Source organism: Mirounga angustirostris, unplaced genomic scaffold (genome assembly GCF_029215605.1).
Source record: "Mirounga angustirostris isolate CCGP_5_RB_7025 unplaced genomic scaffold, mMirAng1.0.hap1 SCAF_11, whole genome shotgun sequence".
NCBI classification, from domain to species: domain Eukaryota; kingdom Metazoa; phylum Chordata; class Mammalia; order Carnivora; family Phocidae; genus Mirounga; species Mirounga angustirostris.
In genome coordinates, this window is record NW_026991719.1 from 14890454 (window position 1) to 14916067 (window position 25614).

A 25614-nucleotide genomic window follows, 5' to 3' on the forward strand; every position below is an offset into this window, starting at 1 on the left:
GATGGTTAAGCGTCTGCCTTCGGCTCAGGTCATGATCTCAGGGTCCTGGGATCGAGTCCTGCATCGGGCTCCCTGCTCAGTGCAGAGCCTGCTTCTCCCTCTCCGTCTGCCATTCCCTCTGCTTGTGCTCTTCTGTCTATCTCTCTGTCAAATAAATAAATAAAATCTTAAAAAAAAAAAAAAAAGAGGCAAGTGAAATGGTGTCATTTATCTTGACATTCAGCCTGTATATTCCTTTTGTGATGAAATTTGCCATATATTTTGATTTATGATCGAGCTTATAAAGTAACAGGGGCGCCTGGGTGGCGCAATCGGTTAAGCCCCTGCCTTCGACTCAGGTCATGATCTCAGGGTCCTGGGATCGAGTCCCACATTGGGCTCATTGCTTAGCGGGGAGCTTGCTTCTCCCTTTCCCTCCACCTCCCATTCCCCTGCTTATGGTCTCTCTCTCTGTCAAATAAATAAAATCTTTAAAAAAAAAAAAAAAAAGATAGTAACAGCCCCCACCCCACCCCAACAAAGGGCAAGAAGGTACTTACCCACATATGTTGTGGTTTGTCTTTCTGTTCTTTCCTGGACTGAGAACTTAAAGAAAAATAGTATTTTTTGCAAATAACTGAATTTCTTTGGAATGTAGTTTAAAAAATAGAAAATTGACTCTGCCTCCCAAGTGTAAGGCTTAAAGCACAGTTAGTATATTCTAGCACACATATTGTTAAGAGTCACTTCAGACTGAGAATAGATTTTGCATAGTTGAATCTATGATGTCAGAAAGCCTCAGTTTCAAAGAATGCCAAAACAGTGAAGGGGGGCTATCCTGTTCATACTTTTAAATGTTCCACAATGTTCTTCATTTAATCAGCTGACAGGTCAATTTGTGTTTTGAATATATATTGCCTGATGTTAACTGACCCTTGCAAATTAATGTTATGATCAGTGGGGGGCGGGAGAATGTTCCCTGGAATGCCTCCACTCTCAGAAAACACAAAAGTTATATAAAAGGCAGAGGAGGGTTTTGATTTACTTGTTTGTTTTATTTGTGTGAGAGAAAATGGAGTAGAATCAGGTAAGAACTGCTTCAGCCAAAAAAGTACATCAGTGACTGACTTTTTCTTTATTCAGTGCCATCTCCTCGTCCAGACAATTCTTTCCATGAAAATAATGTATCAACCAGAGTTTCTTCCCTACCATCAGAGAGCAGTTCTGGAACCAACCACTCAAAAAGACAACCAGCATTCGATCCATGGTGAGTATTTTGATTTGTTTTTACTCTCCTTTTTTCTAATTGTAGATTCGAGATTTCAAAGAATTCTGGATACACTTTTTAGCTTGCTTGCTTTCTCAAGAGAGATTGTTGATAAGGAAACTGATTTGTCATTATTTGTAATGGTTTATTTCAAGTTCAGCATTTATATTAAATATCATGTAGAAGAAGAAAAAATCTGCTGGGTCACTAAATGCCTCATATCTCACATACCTTCCACTGCATTCTTCTGATAGGAATGCAGTCTTTCACTGTCTCTTTTGTTATTGTATCACAGAGCAGACACTTTGTTTAGCACTTTGTGTGCACTGGCTCACTTGGTTCTCATGGTCAGCCTTTGGGGTGGGGGCAGCTGCCATTCCACAGATGAGGAAGCCGCAGCCTCCAAAAGGGAGAGCACTTGCCTGGCACTGGGCAGCCCATAGCAGGGAGAGGGGAGCCAGGATCTAGCCCTACATAGGGTCTGACTCCAAAGCTTACGTTTTTCACCTCTGTGCCACCTGACTTGCATTCAGGGTGAAAGGAAAGAAATGGAGGGACACCCTTTATGCTACCACAAAAAAACATACTGGTAGTCAGAGGCTAAAATGATGTGCCAGCTTTGCTTATCCTTTTATCTTCTTTGCGTCATATGTATTAAAAATTTAAGGAGAGTTATATCGAGTATTAAGTCTCATAAGAAGATCTGCCTAGGGAGTGAGGACCTTTTTAAAAAAAATAATAACATAGACTTGATACTCTCAGCTGCCCAAAGAGACTGCCCAGAATCTAGATGTGAGGGATGGTTATGTGTACTTCGTGAAACTACTAAGTTCTCTACGTGGAATAAAATGGTACATCACCGTAACATTGCGAATTTAGAATAGGGCCGTTCTGTCAGATTCCAACTCTGGTGTTTATTGCTGGAAGTCACAGAAAGGTCTTAGGTCAGTCAGTAAGTACTCCTGACCCTGTGTGGTTGTGCAGCTTTCCCCCTTTTGGCAGGGTTGTATCAAGGTTTCAGTGCTTCTGTGCCCTGTGGTAAAAATAACTTCATTATTTTTAAAACAGTAGTAAAGACAATGTTTTTAAAGCTATAAATATTTTCATAAGCACAGTTTATATCCATTGCCTTATTTATTAAATGAGAGTTTTAACATTAGTAACTAAGAGGTTGGACTCTGGAAATAGGACATCTTGATTAATGTCACCTTCTGTCTGTGTGACTTTAACCTCTGCCCCTCAGTTTCCTCATCTGTAAAAACAGGCCTAAGAATACTACCTCCCTCACAGGATTAATGTGATCATTAAATGAGGGAAAACATCAAAAGCACCCAGAGCAGTGCCTGGCACACTGTGACTTGTTACTGTTAGCTGCAGCAATTTTTACCACGGATGATGTCTTCTAACTTCAGTAGGACTTGTCACGTGTCTCCCCTCCACTTCCTTTGCTGAGAAACTTCGCTGCATTTTTCCATGTGACTGTAGACCAGCTCTCCTATACATTAACCTGGGAGCACAGGTACAACGTGTAGTTACCGGCTTTGACAGTTTTCGGGTGAGGCTTTGATAAGCCATGTGAATAGTGTCTCAATTGTGAGACTAAGGAAGTATAGAAGAAATTGTTTTTCCTATTGGACATTGCATAATGGAGTGGTGATGGTTTAAAAGAGAATCAATTACAGATTAACATAGTTCCATCAAAATTAGGTAGGTCAGATCAAAACTAAATCCAGATGTGGGATAGGTAGTATTAACAACATACTGTTTTTGTCTTTTTGATAGTCAGTTTGAGTAGAGCTTGTTTAGACCAGGTATATGTAGAAACTGAAAACAGTTGTTTGTTTGTTGTTGTTGTTTTTTAAGAATTAGAGACATAATTGGGATGTTTGAACTTTAGACTTTAGACAAGCTGTTGTTGAGTCATCCCTACTCTGATATTGCTGTGATGAAGCTTGAGAGGGTTTCAGAATTACCAGTTGGAATTGCAGTAGCCTTTTGTTCCCACTGGCCCTCATGTTAATGCTGCTATGATACTTCTCCTTTGGGCATCACATCTAACTTAGTCTAAGTCATTCATTGAGCTTGACTTATCTTGATTTTTTTTTTCTTGAACAAGAGATCTCATTGGTTCACCGTATTGTGTATATTCGAGAGAAATGCTGCTTGATAATGTACAAAAACATGAACAAGTCTTGCTATGGTAACATAGTGAGTCGCTCTTCCTAAATTATCACTTGCCTAAGGGCAGTCTGTTTCTCCTTGATAGTGGTGCTTCCCATTCTTTTGGGATGAGAATATTTGTACAGTGTACATATTTCTTGGAATGGAAAGATCGACTTACTAAATCATATTTAATAGATACAGATATTGTAGTATAATATCCAGAGTGGTTATTCTAGCCATCTCAGCTATCCAGAATCCAGTTAAGAACTGGGAGATAAGCCAGAATATCTTGGAACAAAAAACAGTTAATGCAGTCAGATTCATTTTTACTAATGGGAAAACACCTCCACCCTCCCTATAAGCCTGTTTACTCTTTTTTTTTTTTTTTTTAGATTTTATTTAATTATTCGAGAGAGAGAGAATGCATGTGCACAAGCAGGGAGACGGGTGGGGAGGAGATGGAGAGAGAATCTCTAGCAGACTCTGCGCTGAGCGCGGAGCCCAACATGGTGCTCCATCTCATGACCCTGAGATCGTGACCTGAGCCAAAATCAAGATTCGGATGCTCAACCGACTGAACCACCCCTAAGCCTGTTGACTCTTACACACAGTTTTAGCAGTTGGCAGTGAGGTTGTCAGGCAAGAAGTAATCCCGGGTAACAATACAGTGTGAAGAGGGAGAAAGATCCCAAATAATAGCCAGGGAGAGGAGAGGGGTATTTTTGCCTTTTCTCAGGCTCCCAGTAGGAATATAATTTCTGGCCCTCATGATTTCATATGTAGAATAGATATCCATGAAGCATATAGATTTCTAAAACAGGCTGTTCTTACTTTCCTTAAAAAGGCAAAGTATATAAAATATGTTTGCAGGAATCCTAGTAATTAAGGTAAGTGAAGGATTGCTGTCACTGCTTGCACAGCCCCAGGCTTTTTCTTCTGGTTAAGTTATGAATATATTGGCATCCATTATTGCTTGCCACCATAACTCACAAAATTGTTCACTGATTGCTTTCTTCTCAGACATCAGCTGACTGGTTTAGTCCCATGGCCAGGAGAGGGGGGTAGCAGGGAAAGTGTCACACTACTGTACTGAAGCACTAGGATCTGACCCTCTGTCGAACCTGTGGGTATCCCACCTTGAGTCTGTGAGCAGCTTGAGGTCACACTCCTTGTTTTATTTTTCTCTCTAGCCCCAACACCTCTAACACCAGGCCCACCACATACACAGTATTCCATAAATGTTGGTTAACGTCCATTCAGTCAACTTTAATTCCTTCCTTTTTTAGGGAAGTCTTGAATTCTTGAATTCTCTCTTTCCTCTTGACCCTTTATAAAACAGCTATTACATTAGAGGATGTCAGAGTAGGGGGAGGTCCCCCACCCCAACCCCCACTGCTAGCTGGGTGGTCCTTCTCAAAGGTCCTGTACCTGAGATGGATGTGATCACCCATTTGCCCTTCTCTCGTGCTGCTCCTCTTGGACCCGTCTATTGCCTATACTAGGTAGAATCATAGGGTCCAGAATTCACAAATGAGATAAATTATGGTGTAGTACTGATTGTATCTCTGTCTTTATTCTTTTGTACAACACACAGCTTTTCAGGTGCCTGTGTTCCAGCCGGCTTTTCTCCATCTCTGCCTCTCTCTGAGTCTATCTTCCAGGCTTTCTCCCTCTGTTTCTCTAACTCTCTGTATGTGTGTGTTTCCATGTAGCTTCTCCCTCTGTCCTTTCTCTATCTCCCTCTCTCTTTCTCTCCCACTTGCACTCTTTTTCTGACTTCCTTTTTGTGTCTTTTGTGATACATGCACACTCACGCTTCACTCATAGCTTTCATCTTTCTAGTTCAAGGGTAATTTATTTCCCTTTTTGTTTTGGTCTCTGGGATCTTTCCCTACCCGAATCTTGGCCCCACTACCTCTGTTCAGTCTCAGTCTGAAGATGTTTTTCTCATCATTCCTCCTTTCCCTGGGCTCTGGTTTACCCAGTGTCTCTGAAAAGACCCTGCAGAGGGTCTCTGATTTATCGTCCCTGCATTTTGTGCTCACAAGGGACTGCAAACCCTGGGCTTTTTGTCCTCCTGCTGTTTCTCATTCATTACCGTTCTCACCGGTCCCCCTCACTTTCATCTTACTGGATAGAGACTTCTTCCCATCCCAGATCTGTTCCTCCTAGGATTAGTGTCTCAAGACTTCTCTTGCTCTCACGCCAGCATTAGTAGTCTTACAGTAATGTCCATTCCCATCCTGAGCTTGCAGTCATGATGAACGTGTTCCCCTTAAAGATTTCCTGGATTGGCAGAAAGCACTTTTACTACTGACCCTCGGCAGACCTTGGAGATTTTGTTAGACTTACGTTCTGATTGGTTTAGAAAAAAAAAAATTCTACCTGTTAATCTGAATACTTTGCTGTGCTTCTAGGTTAGGTGCAGACCCCATTATGGAAAGACATAAGCTATATCATAAGCAAATAGTTCTTTAACTTCTGTAAGTTATAAGACATTAAAAATAGTATTCCTGGTTGGTCTAGATGCTATGTGAGGTTCCTTTCAATTCTGAGAGTTGTGCTTTTGTGATTCCAGGAAACTACATTGTTTTACTATGTTCCTTAGAACCGAACTTTTCACTATTCCATTCTTACCTATTCCATCATATCTGAAGTTTTCTAGCTTTCAGAATTGTAAATGTATCATTCTGAGTTCCAGTGCTAGTTATTTTTATTGGTTGTGTTGTATTATAAAACTTTCACTTCAGAGCTTGGAACTCTCAATGATGTTTAAAATTGCAGGTCCTAATGAGTTTCAGGAACGCTTGGGCCTACAGTCCTGAGTTTTTACTTCCTTGGTATTCCCATTAACTTTTAGGCTAGACACTTAAGAAGAAATGATCATTGCTCCTTCACAGAGTCATGTTTTCCTGTTTTTTAATCTGTCTTTTTCAGTCTCTTCCCTTGTTGTCTTAGATCTTGAGTGTTTGGGTTTTCAAATAAGTTTTCTGTGGTTTCTACAACCTTTTTATTATATCTGTAGCACATGTTTAATGTTGAAACTAAAAAGAAGAAATAATAAATCACCAATAATCTTACTACCCAGAAATGATAGCTGTTAAGATTTTATTTTATTTCTGCCTTTAAAAAGATATGTGTGTGTGTGTACACATATATGCCTTTTTATTTTAAAGATTTACTTATTTATTTGAGGGAGAGAGAGCACAAGCAGGAGGGACAGAGGCAGAAGGAGAGAGAATCCCAAGCAGACTCCGTGCTGAGCATGGAGCCTGACGCAGGGCTCGATCCCATAACCTGAGATCATGATCTGAACCAAAACCAAGAGTCCGATGCTCAACCAACTGCGCTGCATAGTCACCCCATCCCACCCCATCCTTTTTTTTTTTAAAATACAGTTAGGCTCATATTATGTAGCAAGTTTTGAATCTTGTGGTTTTTCACTTAGTATTATATTTTAAATATTCCTTTAGATTACTGAAAATTCTTTGAAGATAATGATTTATTTTTGATAGCTTTGTGGTGTTTTCTATCATGTGGCTCTCTAACAGTTTATATAGATGTTTACTGTCTCCACACAGATTTAATCAAGAATGCCACTTTGCGGGGTGCCTGGGTGGCCCAGTCGTTAAGTGTGTCTGCCTTCGGCTCAGGTCATCGGGCTCCCTGCTCCACAGGAGGCCTGCTTCTCCTTCTCCCACTCCCCCTGCTTGTGTTCCTTTTCTCACTGTGTCTCTCTCTGTCAAATAAATAAAATCTTTAAAAAAAAAAGAATGCCACTTTGCTCATATTTCTTAGAAAGATACTGTAGTAACTTCATCACCATTACGTGTTCTAAAATCACCAATACGAATGAACTCTTACCTTTAATGTTTTACTCTTGATTTTAGGGAATAGCTAATAGAAGGAATTCAATTATTTGAGAAAATGGTTTTGCACAGTCATATATTAAAATTTAAAATAGAACCCATGGAATGTGTCTTTTTGAAGAATACCACCAGTTGAGTTGCTTTTTAAAGACTGTAAATTAAATTAAGTAATACAGGGCCTTTGTTAACATACAAGTCTGCAACTTATTAGGGCCAAGGTGTTCTGTTTGCTGTCTGTTAATACCTCCTATATGTGTTAAAATACCTGGTTGGGGGGCGCCTGGGTGGCTCAGTTGGTTAAGCGACTGCCTTCGGCTCAGGTCATGATCCCGGAATCCTGGGATCGAGTCCCGCATCGGGCTCCCGGCTCAGCGGGGAGCCTGCTTCTCCCTCTGACCCTCTCCCCTCTCATGCTGTTTCTCTCTCTCTCTCTCAATAAATAAATGAATGAATGAATGAATGAATGAATGAATGAATGAACGAACGAACAAACAAACACACAAAAAACCTGGTGGAGTCAGTGTGGTATGAAGCTTAATGTTGTCAGTATTTTCAGTTATAAGTTTTTTTCCACAAGTACTTTGTATTAAAGCATTCATCTTGTCCACGTTTTTTCTTACCTGATCTATTTTTCAATTTAGTTTCAATAAATAGATGTTAGGTTTTTATAAAGGAATTTTCCAGTTTGAGGCAATTTTTACTTTTATTTACAACACTTCTGTAGCACCATTGTTTTGTTTTGTTTTGTTTTTTATGTTCAGTATCTTGGCAAACCACTAATAATGAACTTCTTGAGCTGGTTTTAGAAAGGTAAATAGAAAAACGAAGATACTGAAAATGTTTCAGCTATTTCCCTTGGAGGGTTATGAAAAAGGCATCCATCCTTTAAACTGTGTGCTTTTCAGATTCTCCAGTTCTGAGGTTTTCAACAGCATGAAAATGGTCCTGCAGCACAGTTACCAGATCATTTGCAGTACTGCTCAAATTGCCAGTTCAAGTGTGCCTGTGCCAAAGGCTAATCATTAACCATGGTTGATGAGATTCAGTTCCTCCTGTGCTTCTTAGAGGCTCTTTAACTATGTGCTTTATTTTTCATGGCTGTTTGAATCTGAACCAAAACCAAGAGTCCGATGCTCAACCAACTGTGCTGCATAGTCACCCCATCCCACCCCATCCTTTTTTTTTTTTTTTAAGTTTTCATTGTATTTGTCATAGAATGGCAGGAGAAAGATTGAAAGATCAATATGATAAAAAATGTCTTCCCATTTAGGAAAAGTCCTGAAAACATTAGTCATTCCGAACAACTCAAGGAAAAGGAGAAACAAGGTTTTTTCAGGTCAATGAAAAAGAAAAAGAAGAAATCTCAAACAGTAAGTAGATGGCTACTTTCTATATACAGTGGCATATGAGTCTGCATTAGTCTGTGGGTACTTGACATTTTGTACATGGCAATGAAAGTGAATTATTTTCTTACTGAGATTTGACATGCATACATTGTATATGTGTCTTTCTAAATTCTATACAACTATCCTCTTCTCACAGAGCCTTTTCTAGATTCCACAGAATCTCCAGGAATAGAAGAAATTTAATTTGGATGAGAGAGAACACTAACCTCTCTCAATAAACATCCATGTGGATTTATATTCATGTAAAAACTACGAAGCTGCAGGATTTATTTTTCTTTGGGGGTTAAAGATGTGTGAAAACTTAGGAAATGGTTTTGGTGTGTGCTTAAATCTTGAAATTTATAACTAACCATCATTCATTATTCTTCCCTGGCTGGTTTTCCAGTTGCCATGTTGACAAGTGCATTTCTGGGCTGCATAATCACAGAGAGGAGAATAGTATTTGACATTTCAGGGCTTGCTTTAGTAGGAAGACATGTTTATCTTGGGACTGAACTGTGAATTGGAACGAGTCTTATCTCCTGGGAGCCCTCTGCCTCAACCAAGGTTTGGCTCCATGGAACCGTGCACATCCTATCACTGAACCACCCAAGCAAGGATTCTGCTGGTTAGTGACGTGAGGAAACATGGGAAAGCCAGGCCTCTAGGCCAGCAGGAGCTTCTTCACCCACGTGAGGCCTGCTTCCCTCTTTGCTTTATGGTACTTTCAAGGCCAGACAGTGTTGAGTCAGCTATCTTAAATGCTTTTGTTTCTGTTTCTTCTTCATACATGACTGACTCTCATTTATTTAAAAAGGAAAAAAGATTCTAGGATTATGACTCAGTGGTAAGTAAAGATGAGATAGATGATAGTAGCAAAGAATGTAATACCCAAAGTAAGGATCACAGATGTTCTAGAAATATTAATAAAGACTTTCCTAGATTACGTTTCTAGATCATTCTTTCACTTGCATATTTGTTAAATTGATGTGTTTCATTATAGAAAAATTGAAGAAAAAAGATCATTTCTAATCTTATCACCTGTCACACTGATCTTATCACCCTGTTACAACTAGCATTAGGGTTTTGGTATATTTCCTCCTAGCTTTTTAGTCTAGGCATATGTTTGTAGAAAGAAGGTGGTTTTTTAGTTTGTTTTAAATAATAGTAATCCTTGTATAGTTTTGTATTCTGACCTTTAATAGTATATCTGTCAATCACACATACACATAATATATGTTACTGCACAGATCGTATCATCTTCATTTTAATGGCTGCATAATATTTCCTGAAACATTCATGTTTTTTTAAAAAAACTGTCTATATCTCTACCTAAAATTCATGTAAAGCAAAATGTCAAATCAAAATGCCACTCAATCAAATATTGCTACATTTGTTATTTAGACTGGATAAACAAAATAGACCTGATTAAAGTGGAGAAGCTTAAAATATTTAAAATGCTAATACAATAAAACTTTTATCATTGTCTGTAGAACATATTTATCCATCATGAACATTGAACTTAGACTCCCTCTCCTAACCCCTGTTATTTTTATTTTGAGGTTTTTGTTTTTGTTCTTAACCTCAGGTCTGTAGCCACTGTGGGGTAATTAAGTGGAAGAAAGTAGCAGGAACCAAGGAATTGAAGGTGTTTTGTGTATAGATTTGGCTTTCGATGTCTGTCTGCATTAGACTAACATTAAACCTAAAGCCCCTGGCTCACCATGGCCTGAGTTGAGTGTATACACGTTGACTAACTCTGTTATTCAGGATCTCATTCAAATTTTAGATTTTTAAATAGTATAGGTTAGGGCAAATAGGAAAATAATTATTCTCTAACATTCTCTCCACTCAAACTTTTTAAAGGTTTTTATACATTTCATTTTCGATATGTAAAGTAACTGCAAAATATCTCTATATAGGCCACAATGCTTTAAGCCTTCCAAATCAAAAGTTGAGCCTCTGCATTTTTTAATTAAAAGAAAAAGAATTTTTTGGAGAGAGAGGGGGTGCACAGGGAGAGAGAGAGAACCCCAAGCAGTCTCCACAACCAGTGTAGAGCCCAAAGCAGAGCTCGATCTCAACAACCCTGAGATCATGACCTGAGCCAAAATCAAGAGTCAGACACCTAACCAACTGAGCCACCCAGCCACCCCAGAAGAAAAATTTTTTTAAGGCCTTTGGGTTTTAGAGTAAGATTTCCAAAGAGCCCTCTGAATTCTGCCAGACCTCAGTCTCCTAAGCCTAGCATGACATCAACTCTGCCTCCTTCAAGTGAGCATTGAAACAGAATTAAAGTTACCTTTTTTTCACTTTCTAGAACTCAGCAAAAGGAAACTAGGTAAACCAGCTTTGAAAGATTTAAAGCTTTGTGGTCTTTGAATAAAACTCAAAAAGAAAAAGGAAGGAAGGAAAGAAAGCAAGAAATGTGGCACCCAGTGCATGTAGAGAAACAGGACATTTTTAAACCTCACTGACTCCCAAATCTAGTTTAACACCTTTATTTCACCGATGGAGGACTGCTCAGGCAAGTTGTGACCTGCCCAAAGTCGCACAATCAGTCGGGATACCTAGAGGTGGGTTCTCCTAAATAGCAGGCCCAGGCTCAATCCCTGCCACAGGCCCACCTCTGGTAGAGAGCCTCTGGCCACTGATTCCTGGGAACTCTCCTGTGGCCTCCTTAGTGAGGTAAGTTAAACTCTTCCCTGGGATCCCATCCTGGGAACAGGAACCTTCACTTGATCTTAGCCAAAAGGCCGAGAAGCGATGGGAACAGGAACCTTCAATGGGCCATCTTAATTGAATGGCTTCATACAAGGTGATCTGAATACCTTCATATATATTCTAGTTCTCTAACAATTGAGCCATCCAAAACAGGGAAAAGTGGTGCCAAAAAATAATTCTGTATTGCAAAGGTGCCTGCTTTGACTCAAGCAAATCTGGAAGCCGCCTTGGGAAATCTGGCTTCAGTTCCATATCCAGAATTACATAAGCCCTCAGAGCATATGGTGACTTTGCCAACTTGGTAATTGTACCCTAGTTAGTTAGTATCTCAATTGGTAATCATGCGTCAATTTAAAGATTGAACTTTCTGTTTTTTCACTTTGAAAACCTGTATTCTGAATGGTGCCACATATTTTCCATGGAGTGAGTATTTCTTTAATAGCACAGAACCAGGCTTCTTCCATGGTGGTAGACCAAGTGATGTTTTCTGGTTCAAGAGTTGACCATGTTCAAAAGGGTTTGCTATATCTTCTTCTCCCCCTCTCCGCCATAGGCAGATCACATGGTCAATTATTTAGTTCCTGAAGTCCTCACTAGCAATTAGGAAAAGATTGAAGTTCATCAGTAGCTCTTTAAACACAATTCTTTATAATAATCTTACTCCTGATAATAAATAAATCCTTAAATGTTTTGTAAGCTCAGTGTGACTAGATGTGTGTAGGTTTCTAGGCATTCCTATTATAGGTAAGGATCATGACCACATGTTCTTTTTATACATTGAAGTTTTTGCAGGTTTTGAATTTACTTTGTTGGCATCTTCATGTCCAGGTGAGAAATGACACAGAACTCCTCTAGGTGCACACACAGCACAGAGATTCCTTAAGTGACTGTTAATATTGAACAATATCAGGGCTCCCAAGGGCTAGGAGTTTCAGTAAGAATACCCTTTTTTCTTTCTCTTCTTTCTTTCTTTCTTTCCTTTTCTTTTCTTTCTTCCTTCCTTTCTTTCTTTTTCTTTCTTTCTTTCTTTCCTTTTTTTTTTTTTTTTTTTTTTTTGCAATTAGTTTATTTGTATCTTATATTGCAGACAGATTCCACCAACGGGGAGAATCCAAGCATCAAGAAATCCCTCTTTCCTCTTTTTAATTCAAAGAATCATTTAAAGCATAGTTCTTCTTTGAAAAAGCTTCCTGTAGTCACTCCACCCATGGTACCCATTTTTACGTACGGTAGCCCTGCACACTGCTCCAGTAAACTTGTTTTACTGATGACCACAGCATGTCTTGTATTTTCATGGGGTCATATTCTCTTTGTGCTAGTTAAGTACCTGAGCCAGTTCCATAAAGTTACTGAAATATCAATTCTTTGCCATTCTGGATTTTGTGAATCAGTTAAGGAAGTTGAAGCATAAAAGGCTACTAAACAAACTAGTGAAAGGCTAGTTTGGGTTGTCTGGTTAGCCACTTGTGGGCAGATGGCATTCATAAAATCCCTTATTTCCTTTAAAGAATTTGATTAACGTTTACAATTAACAGTGTCTTTTCGTTTGGCTCACGACGTCTGTTAACACTTGGTTGGCAGTTTGTTCTTTGAAACCAAGTTGAATTGACCAAATTGAGTGAGCCAGCAGGCTCCACTTTTCTTAGTTGGTGATTTGCTTTTTCCTTGCCTGGCTCTAGCTTTTGCTGGTCACTTAGTGTAAAGCCAGGGCTTTTGCTTGGCATTTGGCATTATTCTGTGTTCACCAAAATCGGTGAATGGACCAACTGCATTCATCTGGAGTTTGTGGCACAAATTTCCAGGATTTTTATAGTGCGTAATGCTAGACCCAGATTTCCTGGGCAGTGTCTTGGGAATATGATTCAAACCATACTTTTCCCACTTCAGTATCCTTGAAAGCCTGCTAGATTTCTTTGGGCACCACCAAATACAGTGTTTGGATCATTTTCCCAGCAGGAGCAAATTTTTGTTTTATTGAACTGGTTCATAACCTAACTGCAATATGGAATGAGGATACGACAGCAATTTCTGGTACAGCCCAATTTAACTGCTCTCTCTTACAGCGACTAAAACTAACAGCATGGGAATGCTTTAAGGGTTGAGGTTTTAACAAAGCTGCATGACATCTGCCAATTTTTCCTAATGCAGGGAAAATTATTAAGAGGGCAGCAGAATTTAACTGGCATCACTTGCATTGTGAACATTGGGAGAGTTTTGGTTTCGTTTTTTATTGGGGGGGTGGGGTAGAGGTTTGGTTTCCTTTGATTTGTTTTTGTTCTCCTCTTGGGTGTGGTTGCATATCTTAGTAAGGCTTATTAGGGTTCTTATTGAATCCTTGCCCATATTCTGCTCTAGGTGCCCAATTCTGACGGCCCCGATCTGCTGACATTACAGAAAGCCATTCACTCTGCTAGCACCCCGAGCAGCAGACCAAAGGAGTGGCGTCCTGAGAAGATCTCTGATCTACAGACCCAAGTGAGTGGTGCCTGTAACACTCCTAGATTCTTAGACTCTGCAGTGACTATCTCGCTTGAGAGGAGGGCAAGGTTGAGGAATTTAACCTCTCAGTGTTACAACAAGACTGAGAGTCTCCTCAGATTATACCCTCACTGTGAATAGCAGATGCATCTTGGGAGTCCAGATGAATCTTGTTTCAGTGCCCCATGTCCTAATGGGAAAAGAAGTGAGCTTCCATTAGCCTTCACCTAGCCCCGGGTGGAGTAGGGTAGGGGGGTGGGTGTCAGAGGGGTGTAAGGGGAATAAGTAAGACGTGGTCCCAGCCCATAAATACTACACATCCTAGGAGAGAGAGAAAATCTTATAAATAACCATAATTCATGGTAAAAAGTGAGACATGCCATAAAATGTAGGGGAGGGTGAGAGGAGGAGGTAGTGGGAAGATGAAGGTTTTGTTAAATATGGTAGCATGTGAATTGGGCCTTGGAAGACAGATATGATAACCTTTCTTGAAAGAATAAGCTTCTGAAATTGATAGTATTTTGATAGAAAATCAAGCAGTTGCATTAGGAACTGCATAGTATACAGTATTGTATAATTGCATTCATCTGCCATAATGGGGAATAAACAGAAAATGAATCAGTAAATTTTTTCAGGTAACTGAGGTTTATCTCCTTTGGACAACTATTTTGATTGGAATGTTGTAATATTGCATCTTTTCAGTATCCCATAATGAGCACAGTGACTTAATCTAACTTGTTTTTTGATGATATTAACATTTTAAAAAATCTAATATTCCTCTGTACTGTAATTTCTGATAACCCTCATGAGCTTTTGAAGCTCTAGGATTGCTTATACCTATAGATGACCACAGATTTCTGTGATTTGGAGGAAGAGGGTCTATTTTTATAGCTTTGTTGTTTACTTTCTTTAACTGTTACTTAGAGCCACTGACAGGAATTCCCAAATTTCACTTGTATTTGCCCAACCATTTATATTTTCTGCTTCTAATATAGTGTAGGCTAAGGGGAGGGAAGGTGATAGAAAGGGTATAGAGAACCAGATATCCAAGTTACTGGATATGTATCTGAACTAAGAGCACAAGGCTCTGAGTGAGGGCCTGATGTTCTCTTCCCAGTTTTATATAAAAGAGTACAGGGAAAAACAGAGGGTTCTAGAGGGGAGGGGGGTGGGAGGATGGATTAGCCTGGTGATGGGTATTAAAGAGGGCACGTACTGAATGGAGCACTGGGTGTTATACACAAACAATGAATCATGGAACACTACATCAAAAACTAATGATGTAATGTATGGGGATTAACATAACAATAAAAAATTAAAAAAAAAAAAGAGTATGGGGCTTTAGAACCTTCTTTGTGTAGCCATTTCTTTTGCTAAGAAGCCCTTTTCAGGTTACTTTTTATCTCCAGCTGGACCCAAATTACTGTAATTGCTCAACAGTTGCATGTGGTCAGGGCTATAAAAATCACCAGGAGTCTCATTGTGTTATCATTCCAGTTTCAATAACAAAAAACATAACTTTGAGCACTTAGGATGTACACTGTGCTGTGCCACCTCCCCTGGGGACCACAAAGCTTTCATGGACAGACTTTGGAATAGTCATGGAAGATGCTTCCTCAAGAGCAATTTCTACCTAAGTCCATTCTCAAGCAATTTCCCTTTGATTCAGTGCTCTGATCCTTCAAATCTTGTAGTAGTCCTTGAGATCATCAACATTTTTGTTTTGTTTTGTTTTGTTTTAAAGATTTTATTTATTTATTTGAGAGAGAGAGAATGAGAGAGAGCACATGAGAGGGGGGAGGGTCAGAGGGAGAAGCAGGCTCCCCGCCGAGCAGGGAGCCCGATGCGGGACTCGATCCCGGGACTCCAGGATCATGACCTGAGCCGAAGGCAGTCGCTTAACCGACTGAGCCACCCAGGCGCCCGAGATCATCAACATTTTATTAAAACTTTGCCAAGCCCTTAAACGGATGGCTCTTGAAGATTGGTAGCCAGAGGTGGCCCAAGGCTAGGGCTACATCCTGAGTTCAGGGTCCCCGTTGAGGGCCTTGAATTTCAGGGTGCTTTCACATGCCTCTTCTGATGGTAAGCCTCATCACACATCACACAGAGGAGGAGAGGGGAGTGAACCACCTTTCACCAGTGGGTGAGCCCGTGGTTCAGCAGTCGCCTGGGAAGAGTTGCCTAGTGTAGGCTAGGTGGCTGCCAGGACCCTCGCTTCTGCCTTGGTAAAGCACCTGTGGGGTCTGGGCCCCAGCCACACAGCAGACAAGCAGGGCAGCTGTGAGCCCATGGTAGGAATCCAAAGCCCCTTGTGAGTGAATTGTGTTTTAGAGTCTGCAGGGCTTTTGCTTGTTTCTCTCTGCTTTGTTCACTTTTCAGTGCTCAGACCTTCCCCCCACCCCCAAAAAAGTAAAAGTGCAGACAGGGAACATTTAGATTTTATAATATCAAGGAAGAGGGAAAATTGGGGCGATCAGAATAGAAGGGGGATATGCAATTTTTCGCTGAGTGTATTGCTACCTAAATGAAACATTGCATTTCTTCAGTTTTCTCTTGCCGCTAGATTAGGGTTGAATGGCCGAGTCCTGGCTGGTGAAAAATAAGTGGCAGGTTTATGTGGAGCTGTTGGGAAGTCTTCTCAAAAAGGGAGAGGCATATTCCTTTTGCTGCTTCCTGCTGGCTGAGGCATGAGATCTCCCCCCTGTAAAGGTGGGATGCCGTCAGATAGCAGGTACCTAAGCCTTTGATCAGCCACCACACCAGCTCTAGATTTCTTATCTAGATTTCTAGGCTTTTTCGTTAAAGCTAAATAACTTCAATCTTGTCTGAAAAAGAACAAAAGGACAGATAAGGCTAGACTTAGCCCCTCCTCCCCCGTGCCTGCCCTGCAGGCTACATGCAGTCATCTCAGATCTGTGCTCCGTCTCTCCCAGCTTTGGAGTCTACTCTAAATTAAGTCCTATGCGCGCTCTCATCTTTTCTTTCAGAGCCAGCCGTTAAAATCACTGCGCAAGCTGTTACATCTCTCTTCAGCCTCAAATCACCCGGCTTCCTCAGACCCCCGCTTCCAGCCCTTAACGACTCAACAAGCCAAAAATTCCTTCTCAGAAATCCGGATCCACCCTCTGAGCCAGGCCTCTGGCGGGAGCACTAACATCCGGCAGGAGCCCACACCAAAGGGCAGACCAGCCCTCCAGCTGCCAGGTCAGATGGACTCTGGTTGGCATGTGTCCTCTGTGACCCGGAGTGCCACAGAGGGGCCTTCTTACTCTGAACAGCTGGGTGCCAAGAGCGGGCCAAATGGGCACCCCTATAACAGAACAAATCGGTCTCGAATGCCAAATCTGAATGATTTAAAAGAGACAGCCTTGTAATGTGTGCTGGGGTGGAGGGTGGGGGGCTAGGTAAGCCAGTGGGAAGGGGATGGGAGGGTGTGGGTGGGTGGGGAATGGGCTGGGCTGGGGTGGTCAGCCAAGTATTTTCAGCTTTATGAAGGTGAGTGCAATATTGTACGTGTGGAGCCCTCTGGCTCCTCACGGGCACAAGTGCTAGTCAGGGATCTCAGAGCCGCAGGAGTTCCTTAGGGACCGCCAGTCCCCATGGATCTTGTGTGAGAATGGAGAGAGTGTGCCATTGAGGAAGAAGACATTCTTGCCAGTTTCTCCCCTGTACATTCCAGCTTTAGTGCAATCCCTGTTGAACTTGGGAAAGCCAGGATGTGTTCTGGTACTGCAAGGGATAGAAAAATTCATGCTGACCGATGCCCTTACCACAGTTTTGGTTTTTGGTTTTTGGTTTTTTGGGGCCTAAACTAAAGGTGGGGTTTATTGTAATCCAAGAGTATCCCTTTGAAGGATTAGCAGATGAACTAACTGTAAGTCTTAAATTGTTTTCTAAACTTCCCTATTTGATAGGATTTGTAACATTTATTTATAATTAATATTGTACTGTTCTAATCATACCTTTTATGTTAAATGTAAAGTTATTTTGAGCTGTTTGGAACATTGTGAAGCAGTGGGACAGCTACAGTAGTTTCTATAAAAACTAAACAGTAACATTTATATATTGCATCAGGAGTATTTTATTCTATATATAAATATATATATATATATGGTAAATATCTGTCTGTTTTATAAATATAATCATTTAAAGAAAGTATCATTATGACACTATCTGCCATATTTTTATACATTTGTGATATGAAGTGAGTATTATACTTCTAATCAAGGGAGTTGAATTGTGGCTATGTGTGACTAACAGTGGGAACCGTGCTCAACTTTTAGGCCCCAGCAGTAGCCTCTAGACATGATCCTTGGTAGCAGATGAGATGCAGCATCTCCTCCCGAACCCATAGGCAAGAAAGGTGGTTAGGCCAGTGAGAATTCTAGCAGGTCTCTGTCCTGTCTCTGTCCTCACAGTTGGCTCCTGTTCGCATCCAGGGACGTTCCTTGCACCTGAGGGGAGAATAGATCCAGGGTTACTCATGGGTCTTTGTTGAGAGAATATGCTTTTCTCCTTAGCATTGGTGTAGAGTGTAGACCAAAGATTTGCCAGTGAACATTCCTAGGTTGCAAGGTTGCAAGAGGCACCTGTCTGTAGATCTTGCAAACCAGCTCTATGCTCCTGAATCCTGTGCACTGTACCGGAGACTCTTGGCTGGTGGGGTGTGAGATCCATGTGTGGCATTTCTATTTCTAAATGTTTTTGTTGTTCTTGTTGTTGTGATTGCTCTTTCCAGTATATTTAAAAGGCTCCTGAAGCAATTCCAGATGTAGAGAAAATTGCTATACTCATTTTTTCTTCCTGGGACTGTCCATTTATAACAAGGTTATCACGTACATCAGTACACACACACTATCAGAACGGGACTTCTCTCCCTCATTTGATCTCCTTCGACTCCCAAGTTATTCTCAAGCATCATCAAGGCCTATGGCCAACAAGGGTTATAGCCCGGTGTCTCTGGGCCATTCTTGACAGAAATCACCTCAATACCATCTATCAAGAGAATTAGATTTTTGGAAGTAGTCTCTTAGCAATAATATTTTTAAAGACCCACCCCCACCCCTCAAAGGGGTAACTTCTCAATATTTATTACTTGTCCCAGGATTCTGAGAGCATCGGCCCCTGAATCAAGTCAGCGATAATTGAAATGTGCTGAATTACTGCTCCCCCTCCCCCCAAGATTTTGAGAATCATAGCTCTGATGATTATAAAGATTATAAAGAAAAGGTCTTAGTTTCTTTGAAGCTTAAATTGTGTGCATATTACATTTTTATATAACTACTATAATGTGTATTGATTATATATAGAGGTCATTTTAAGGTGCTTTTTATTTGATTTTAATAAGTGTAATAGGCACTAAAATGAAACTCAACTGGGTACTATCATTAAAACAGTTTGATTCAAACCAATAGTTTGCATGCTCTTTGGTTCTTTTTATATCTTGTTTCTTTCACCAGTTCGGTACTGTTCAAGTAGCTCTGAATTCTGGCTTTTCCCAGGCAAGCTGCTCAGTTATATAAGTGACGTGAACCCTTAGCAGTTTTTGCCTGGATACTAATGAACTCTAAAAGGGTGTGTAACTCTTCTTTTTCATACTAGATCTGTACCTTGTATCCCCCCTCCTTGCAAACCAGAAACTACATTTTTTTCCTCCGGAAAGACTTCTCACTGTGCTGTGCGCTTAGGAACTGCGCAGTCACATTGCCATGCTGTGGCATTTGAGGCTCGTTGTCACCTAGGGGCTGGTTTCCCATGTTTTCATCCTTGCTAACACTGGGATCTCAGATGTTTGCAGAACATTTATATTCATGATGGTTCTTCAAAGAAGGGCTAGAATAATTGCCTTCTACCTAGAGCAAAAGTAAACCTAACTGATGAAGAGTCAATACGTACTTTTCGTACATTCCCAGATTTGAGCCAGAAAATATCTACAGTATTTTCAACTAGTGTTTTTGAGGTAGCTCTTTTATCCTCGTCTCTGCTTTTGTCCATTCTGACTTTTCATTGACCTCAGTAAGCTATAATAAGTGAACTACAATCCGCATTTCTAGCATGTATAATTCTCTTCCTGCTCGCCGAGGGGAATGGTCAAGTTTTCTCTCAAATCTAATGGGCCCTCTCTTAGCTTTTAGCTGTTGTTTTCCTCTGGTAGATGAATCATTGACCTCACAAAAATTGCCATCCATCATAAGAAGGATTTGATTTAAAGTCACAAAAGTCTGCATTTTCTTTAAGAAGAGAAATTTAGGATGTTCATATTCTGCTCTCTGCCCTAACTTCCTAACGGATAAAATACCACTGAATGAAGGCTTATGAATTACTTTGTTTTATGGAAGTATTGCTGATCTACTTTTGAAAAGAAACTCTGCTTCTCTGTTTTTCTACTTTTGCTTTACCACCATCCTCGTTCTTCTTCTCAGAAGTTCTGAATGAACTTTTACTGAACCTTGCTTGGTCTCAGTCTGAGGGTTAGCCTCTTCAGAGCCCAAGATCAAAAGTATTCCATGCTAAGGAGCTCAAGTGAGCTGTCTCTGTAGCAGTGGTTCTCAGTCAGGGCCAATTCTGCCTCCCTGGGACATTTGGCAACATCAGGAGACATAGTTGGTTGTTATAAGCAGGAGTGGTGGGGGAGCTCCTGGCATCTAGTGGGTAGAGGCCAGGGATGCTGCTGAACATCCTGCCGACAGAGGATCCCCCCACAAACAAAGAATGACCCAGCCTCAAATGTCACTCGTGGTGAGGTTGAGAAACCCTGCTCTACTGGATTCCAAGCCCACTGCTCTGCAGAGCTTGGCTCTGTCCTTGTTCTCTCCAGGCTACTGGAGAAACTGCGGGTATGAATTCTGCAGTACCTCATTTTCTGCAAGAATCTTCTACCACTTTTTTTGAATCCCTGGAATCCTGTTTGTTTTCATTGTCTGGGCCTGCTACAAGGTGCGTCCTTTGGGAGGAGACCAGAGTGGCTTTATAGGTGTTTGAGTACTTAAATTCTAGGTCAGCATCTTGAGAAAATCTTGCATAGAGCCATGAGGCTTATATTTAGAAGCGAGCAGCAGCCTGGCAGATTGGCATGATTTTTACCAACTGCTCAAAGGCATCCATGGCTTCTAGCTGTGTCTCCCAAAGGAAAATGTCATTGTCTTTTATTCAAGGCATTTAATAGCTCTTTACAAATATTGGCATATGACAGACCGATTAGAAGCAAAAAAACTCTCTCCTGGTGGTTGTGATGTGGCTGTTATAGGAGTGTTTGTGCTGTACGCTTTGGTTAAATCTGTTTTAAAACCTGCTTTAAGATTTGCCATATGCAGTTGTACTTTAATTCTAAGCTCAGAGCTGTGCTGGTTAGTTTCTAGTCACGTCCTGTATTATAAAGTATGTTGTGGTTGTAGAGTTAGCCAGTTTAGCATGTTCCTAATCTGAAAATTAGTGGACTTCACTAGGAAATGCTATCCCATTTTCCCTTCCCAGCACCCCTTATCTTAGTTAACGTCATAGTATCCTCACTTCTTAAACTAGTTTTTAGAGTAAATAAGGAAAAAAGCCATTTATTTTCTTCTAGCTATGTATTGAGAATGACTCAATAAGTGTACAACTTTTTTTTAAAGGCCAGAGGATTACTTTTCAAGTGTGTAGAAGGCTGTGTGTCCATTTCTGTTCACCTAGGTCCTGGTGGTGACCCAACTTGCAGCAAGAGCAATCGCTCATTGCGACTTACTCCCAGAGTTCAGCTGGGACTCAGAAATCTGCATATTCTCTCCTGGTCACATTTTTTCTGGAGAGCACTGCTTTTATATCTAGAAGTTCGTTACCTCCTACATTATAGTGGGATATTGAGCTCCATGTGAGCACTGAGATCCGCAGACTCATACTTTTGTGAGTTGGGGATATGGTATGATACACTGAACCAAGTCAGAACATATTGAAATATTTCCTTGCCTCCTTCAGTTCATCACTATTAAAGTGTGTAGGCAGAGAAAATGGATTTACGCTTTTTAAAAAATGGTTTCTTTAAAAGGGGCTGCAGGAAAGCATCCTGCTGCTAATCTCCAGGGCCAGAATCTCACAAGTTTCTCTCAGAGACTTAAAGAACCATCTTACAAAAACAAAACCTTGTAAGTGGTTCTGATTTCTTCATTTTGTATCTTAACCAGCTGAAATATAGAATATCTTGAGGTCTGATTCATCAGCTGGGTAAAAAATTCCGTCTTCGAAACCATGAGTAAATGCAAGAAAATGAAGCCAGGACAGGACGAGTCCCTCGTCTGTCTGTATACACACAATGTGGTAGAAGTAAGGTGGCGAGGAAACTCTGGGCCTGCTGCCCTATTCTATTCTATTCTTTTTTAATTGAATGTACTATAAAAGATCATAGACTTGTGCCAAGTCAGTTACTCTGTGAATATTCATTTCCCTTAGTGCTTTGTTAATTCATCAACATTAGGCCTGGTCCTGACTCCACCTTTCTCCACTCCAGGCACTGGCCCACCTTTCTGTGTATTTCCTATAGGATATTAAAGATGATCATGACCTACATTGTATCTTCATTCAATAACTGTTTACTCCCAAATTTGAGGGAGGTGTGTCTTTTGTTTTGCCAGAAAAAATTTGTAGTAGTCTGCACGTTGGATTTCTAGGGCCAGAGAACTGCAGCAGTGAAACTGGTTTCACTTCTAAGGCCCTTCATTACCCACAAGGTTAAGCTCTCTGAACCGCATTTGATCCTTGGGTCGTATTTTGATCCTCCTTTGGAATCTTAAAAAAAATCGGTGTCCATGTTGTATGCAGATTAGAAGTTGCCTTGTTCGCTACTCTTCCAGCACAGAGTATCAGGGAGAAAGAGGCCTTATCCGTTCCTCCATCCCTTCCGTTTTGACAGACTGCTAAGATTTCCTCAGGACTTCCTTTGGTTTGGGATTTTACTTTCCCAAAAGCCTGATCTGATTCATTTCAGGCATAGACAAGCTTGTCCTAGTGCTCTGCTTCAGGGCTAATCAGATGAAACCCAGGAATAGAAAAGGTAGATGCCTTGACTTTTGTCCCTGTTGGGGGATTAAAGTGTTTATCGCCAGAGTTATCAAAAGCTCTAGTTAACAAAGCATTCAGAGTTTCAAGGGAAAAAAAATGATGCTTTTTCTCTTGGAGAACTTTTAAGTTCTCCACCATGGCTTAGATTTTCCAAAATGGAAAGCAAAGCTTGTATAAAATCCATTTTCACTAGAGATATACAATTGAGTATAGTCATCTCAGTCTATTTCCCTCTCCTTATTTCCTCCTTGGTCACTGATTGAGTCAGGCTGGAGGGGTAAGTTATGATTGCAAGAAGTGAATTTTCACTGTAAACTTGGATTGATTAATAGAAACAATAAAACCAAACAAAATAGTTGCCCCTAATTCCTAGCTCCAAGAATTGCTTTGTGCCATTTTGAATTCAGGTAGTTATTCTGTATATACTTAGAAGACTGTTCTGAGCTTCTTCAATCTCTAGAAGTTCAAAAGGGGTATCTGGGAAGACACAGGGCAGGGTGATTTTGAGAACCCTACTCATGCATGAAATTAAAAATATGGATAAGCCAGAATGATGTAACATCCAAATTTGTGGTAGATGAAGAATCAGTGGAAATTCTTAATTGCACAGACTTTATAATCCATAATACAGAGTGTAATTCCATACTTTTTACTGTGGCAAGGGTGTGATGTGCTGTTAACCTTTTTAATTTTTGAATCCAAACTGAATTTAAAGTGTTGAATATTTAAATTCCTCACAAGCTAATTATGAACCATTTGTAAAGTGTTTATATAACTCTTTGTATCATGTGTTGGTACATCTTATCAAGTTTTTTCTGGCATGTATTCCATTCTAAACTTCTGTAAAAATTTCTATTGTTGCTGTAAATATTATACAAATATCTATTCCGTGGTAACCTTAATTATCAGCATGAAATGGTTAATTTTTACTGAGCACAATGTATTTTTGAATGGATCTTCCCAAATGTCTTTAATAAAATGCAGATTTTGCACTGACTGATGTGATTACCAGGCTGTCCCCATCTTGAGCATTGTGGTCCCTCCTTTTGTACAGCAAGCAGCTCCATGTTAGTTCCTTCTTTGTAAAGAACTCATTTGATTTCAAATGGGGGATAATGGGCCTTTGAAGTTGAAAGCAGTTTAAGGGACAGAAAGTAATGTTAAAGCAGGGCAAATCCTGTTACTTAATGATGATAGTCTTTTTTTTTTCCTATTTATAAAGCTTTTTTTCCCTCCTGGCCTTTTGAAAACTGGTTTCTTTCATACTGGAGTGTTGTGTTGTCTCCTTTGCACATTGCTAGACACTCACTTGGTGGTTTGGGAGGATGGGAAGAGATGTCTGCCTCCTGCTCAGTGTGATGGAGAAAGCAAAGACGAAGTATTTCTTCATGTTTTAGAGTAGGAGTTTGGCAAACTTTTTTTTTTCTGCCGGATAGTAAATAATTGAGGCTCTGTGGGCCATAAGCAGCATAGGCAATATGTAAATGGGTATGGCTGTGTTCCAATAAAACTTTATTTACAAAAACAGGTGGGGGTGGGGGTAGATTTACCGACCCATTTTAGGCCCTCACTTTTGTCTTTGGTCATTTGCTCAGTTGGTCTTATTGTTAATGGGGGAAAGAACTTAAATTGTGTGATAACATATATAAATATTCTCCAACTTTATCTCTCTGAACAAAGGACAGGAACTAAAACCCAGTGATATGCATTCTTAAAAGCACCGTGTCTCCAACTTCTTCACTCCCGAGTTTCTCCTTACCATCCCAGAAACTTGTGGTCTGTGATTTCAACTATACTTTTTATCAAGACTGAATCAAACGATCTGTTGGCTTGTAATTTTTCTGTTTGTAGCACTTATTATGGCTGGGCACAATGCCAAGGCTTTTACTTTTATTATTACATTTACTTGTCAGAGCAATTCACTGAAGCGAGTAGTATCCTCATTTTGTGGATGAGGAAACTGAGGTTTATGGACTTCACGTTAACTTACCCACGGTCACCTGGCTAGGATTTGAAGCCTAGTGTGTTCACTATGAAGCCCACACCCTTAAACGCTAGTAAGCAGGGCAGTTGCTGCGTCTCCATGTATAGAGAACTGACATGGGGTTCATGACATATATGCGATTCATGTACCATCTTTCATCTCCCAGCAGGTGGTAGTTGATTTGATTTGAGAATAGAGCAGTTCGTTGAAACAAGTCACTAGAGGTCCAGAGACTGGTGAAGTGGCTAAGAGCACAGGATCTGGAGTCTGATTGCCTGAGTAGAATCCTAGCTGTATCACCTACATCTTGTGTGGCCTTAGTCATGTGACTTAACTTTTCTGTGCCTCAGTTTCCTTGTCTTTGAATGGAAATAATAATAGTACCTACTTCATTGGGTTGTTGTGAGGATTTAATAAGATGGTAACCTGCAAAGCACTTGATAGATTCTAAATAAATAGTAGCTAGCTATTATTTGTGCCTCATTTGGCAGCCCTATGAAGTTAAAAAGCAGTGTTACTGGGTCTTGACTGCCAGTTCTAGAGAGCTGTTAAGCTCTTTAGATGTACTTATGCTATTTGATCTTCACATCAGCCTTGTGAAGTTGTCGGGGTTAAGAACCACCCAGCCTGGCACTATTCTTGGGATCACAAGGGAAGCAACAGCCCTTACAGCTGTGCATTTGTCAGCAGGCCTTGGCACCCACGCTCCAGGTAGACAAAAAGATGGGCTTC

General features: G+C 40.5%; 1 protein-coding gene across 4 annotated transcripts in view; it reads left to right on the forward strand.

Annotated features, from left to right (window-relative positions):
• Positions 1 to 23903, forward strand: part of CDKL5 (cyclin dependent kinase like 5) — a 210902-nt gene extending 186999 nt beyond the window's left edge. For 2 of the 4 annotated variants that reach the window (XM_064573834.1, XM_064573835.1), the window contains 5 exons: positions 1123 to 1246; positions 8549 to 8648; positions 12475 to 12597; positions 13743 to 13862; positions 16856 to 23903. In XM_064573834.1, coding sequence (XP_064429904.1) covers positions 1123 to 1246; positions 8549 to 8648; positions 12475 to 12597; positions 13743 to 13862; positions 16856 to 17242 — 854 coding nt within the window. In that variant the 3' untranslated portion in view covers positions 17243 to 23903. Of the gene's footprint in view, positions 1 to 1122; positions 1247 to 8548; positions 8649 to 12474; positions 13419 to 13742; positions 13863 to 16855 lie in introns of those variants that run through there. The other 2 variants (XR_010406049.1, XM_064573837.1) reach the window with 2 other exon arrangements.
• Positions 23904 to 25614: the final 1711 nt, after the last annotated feature.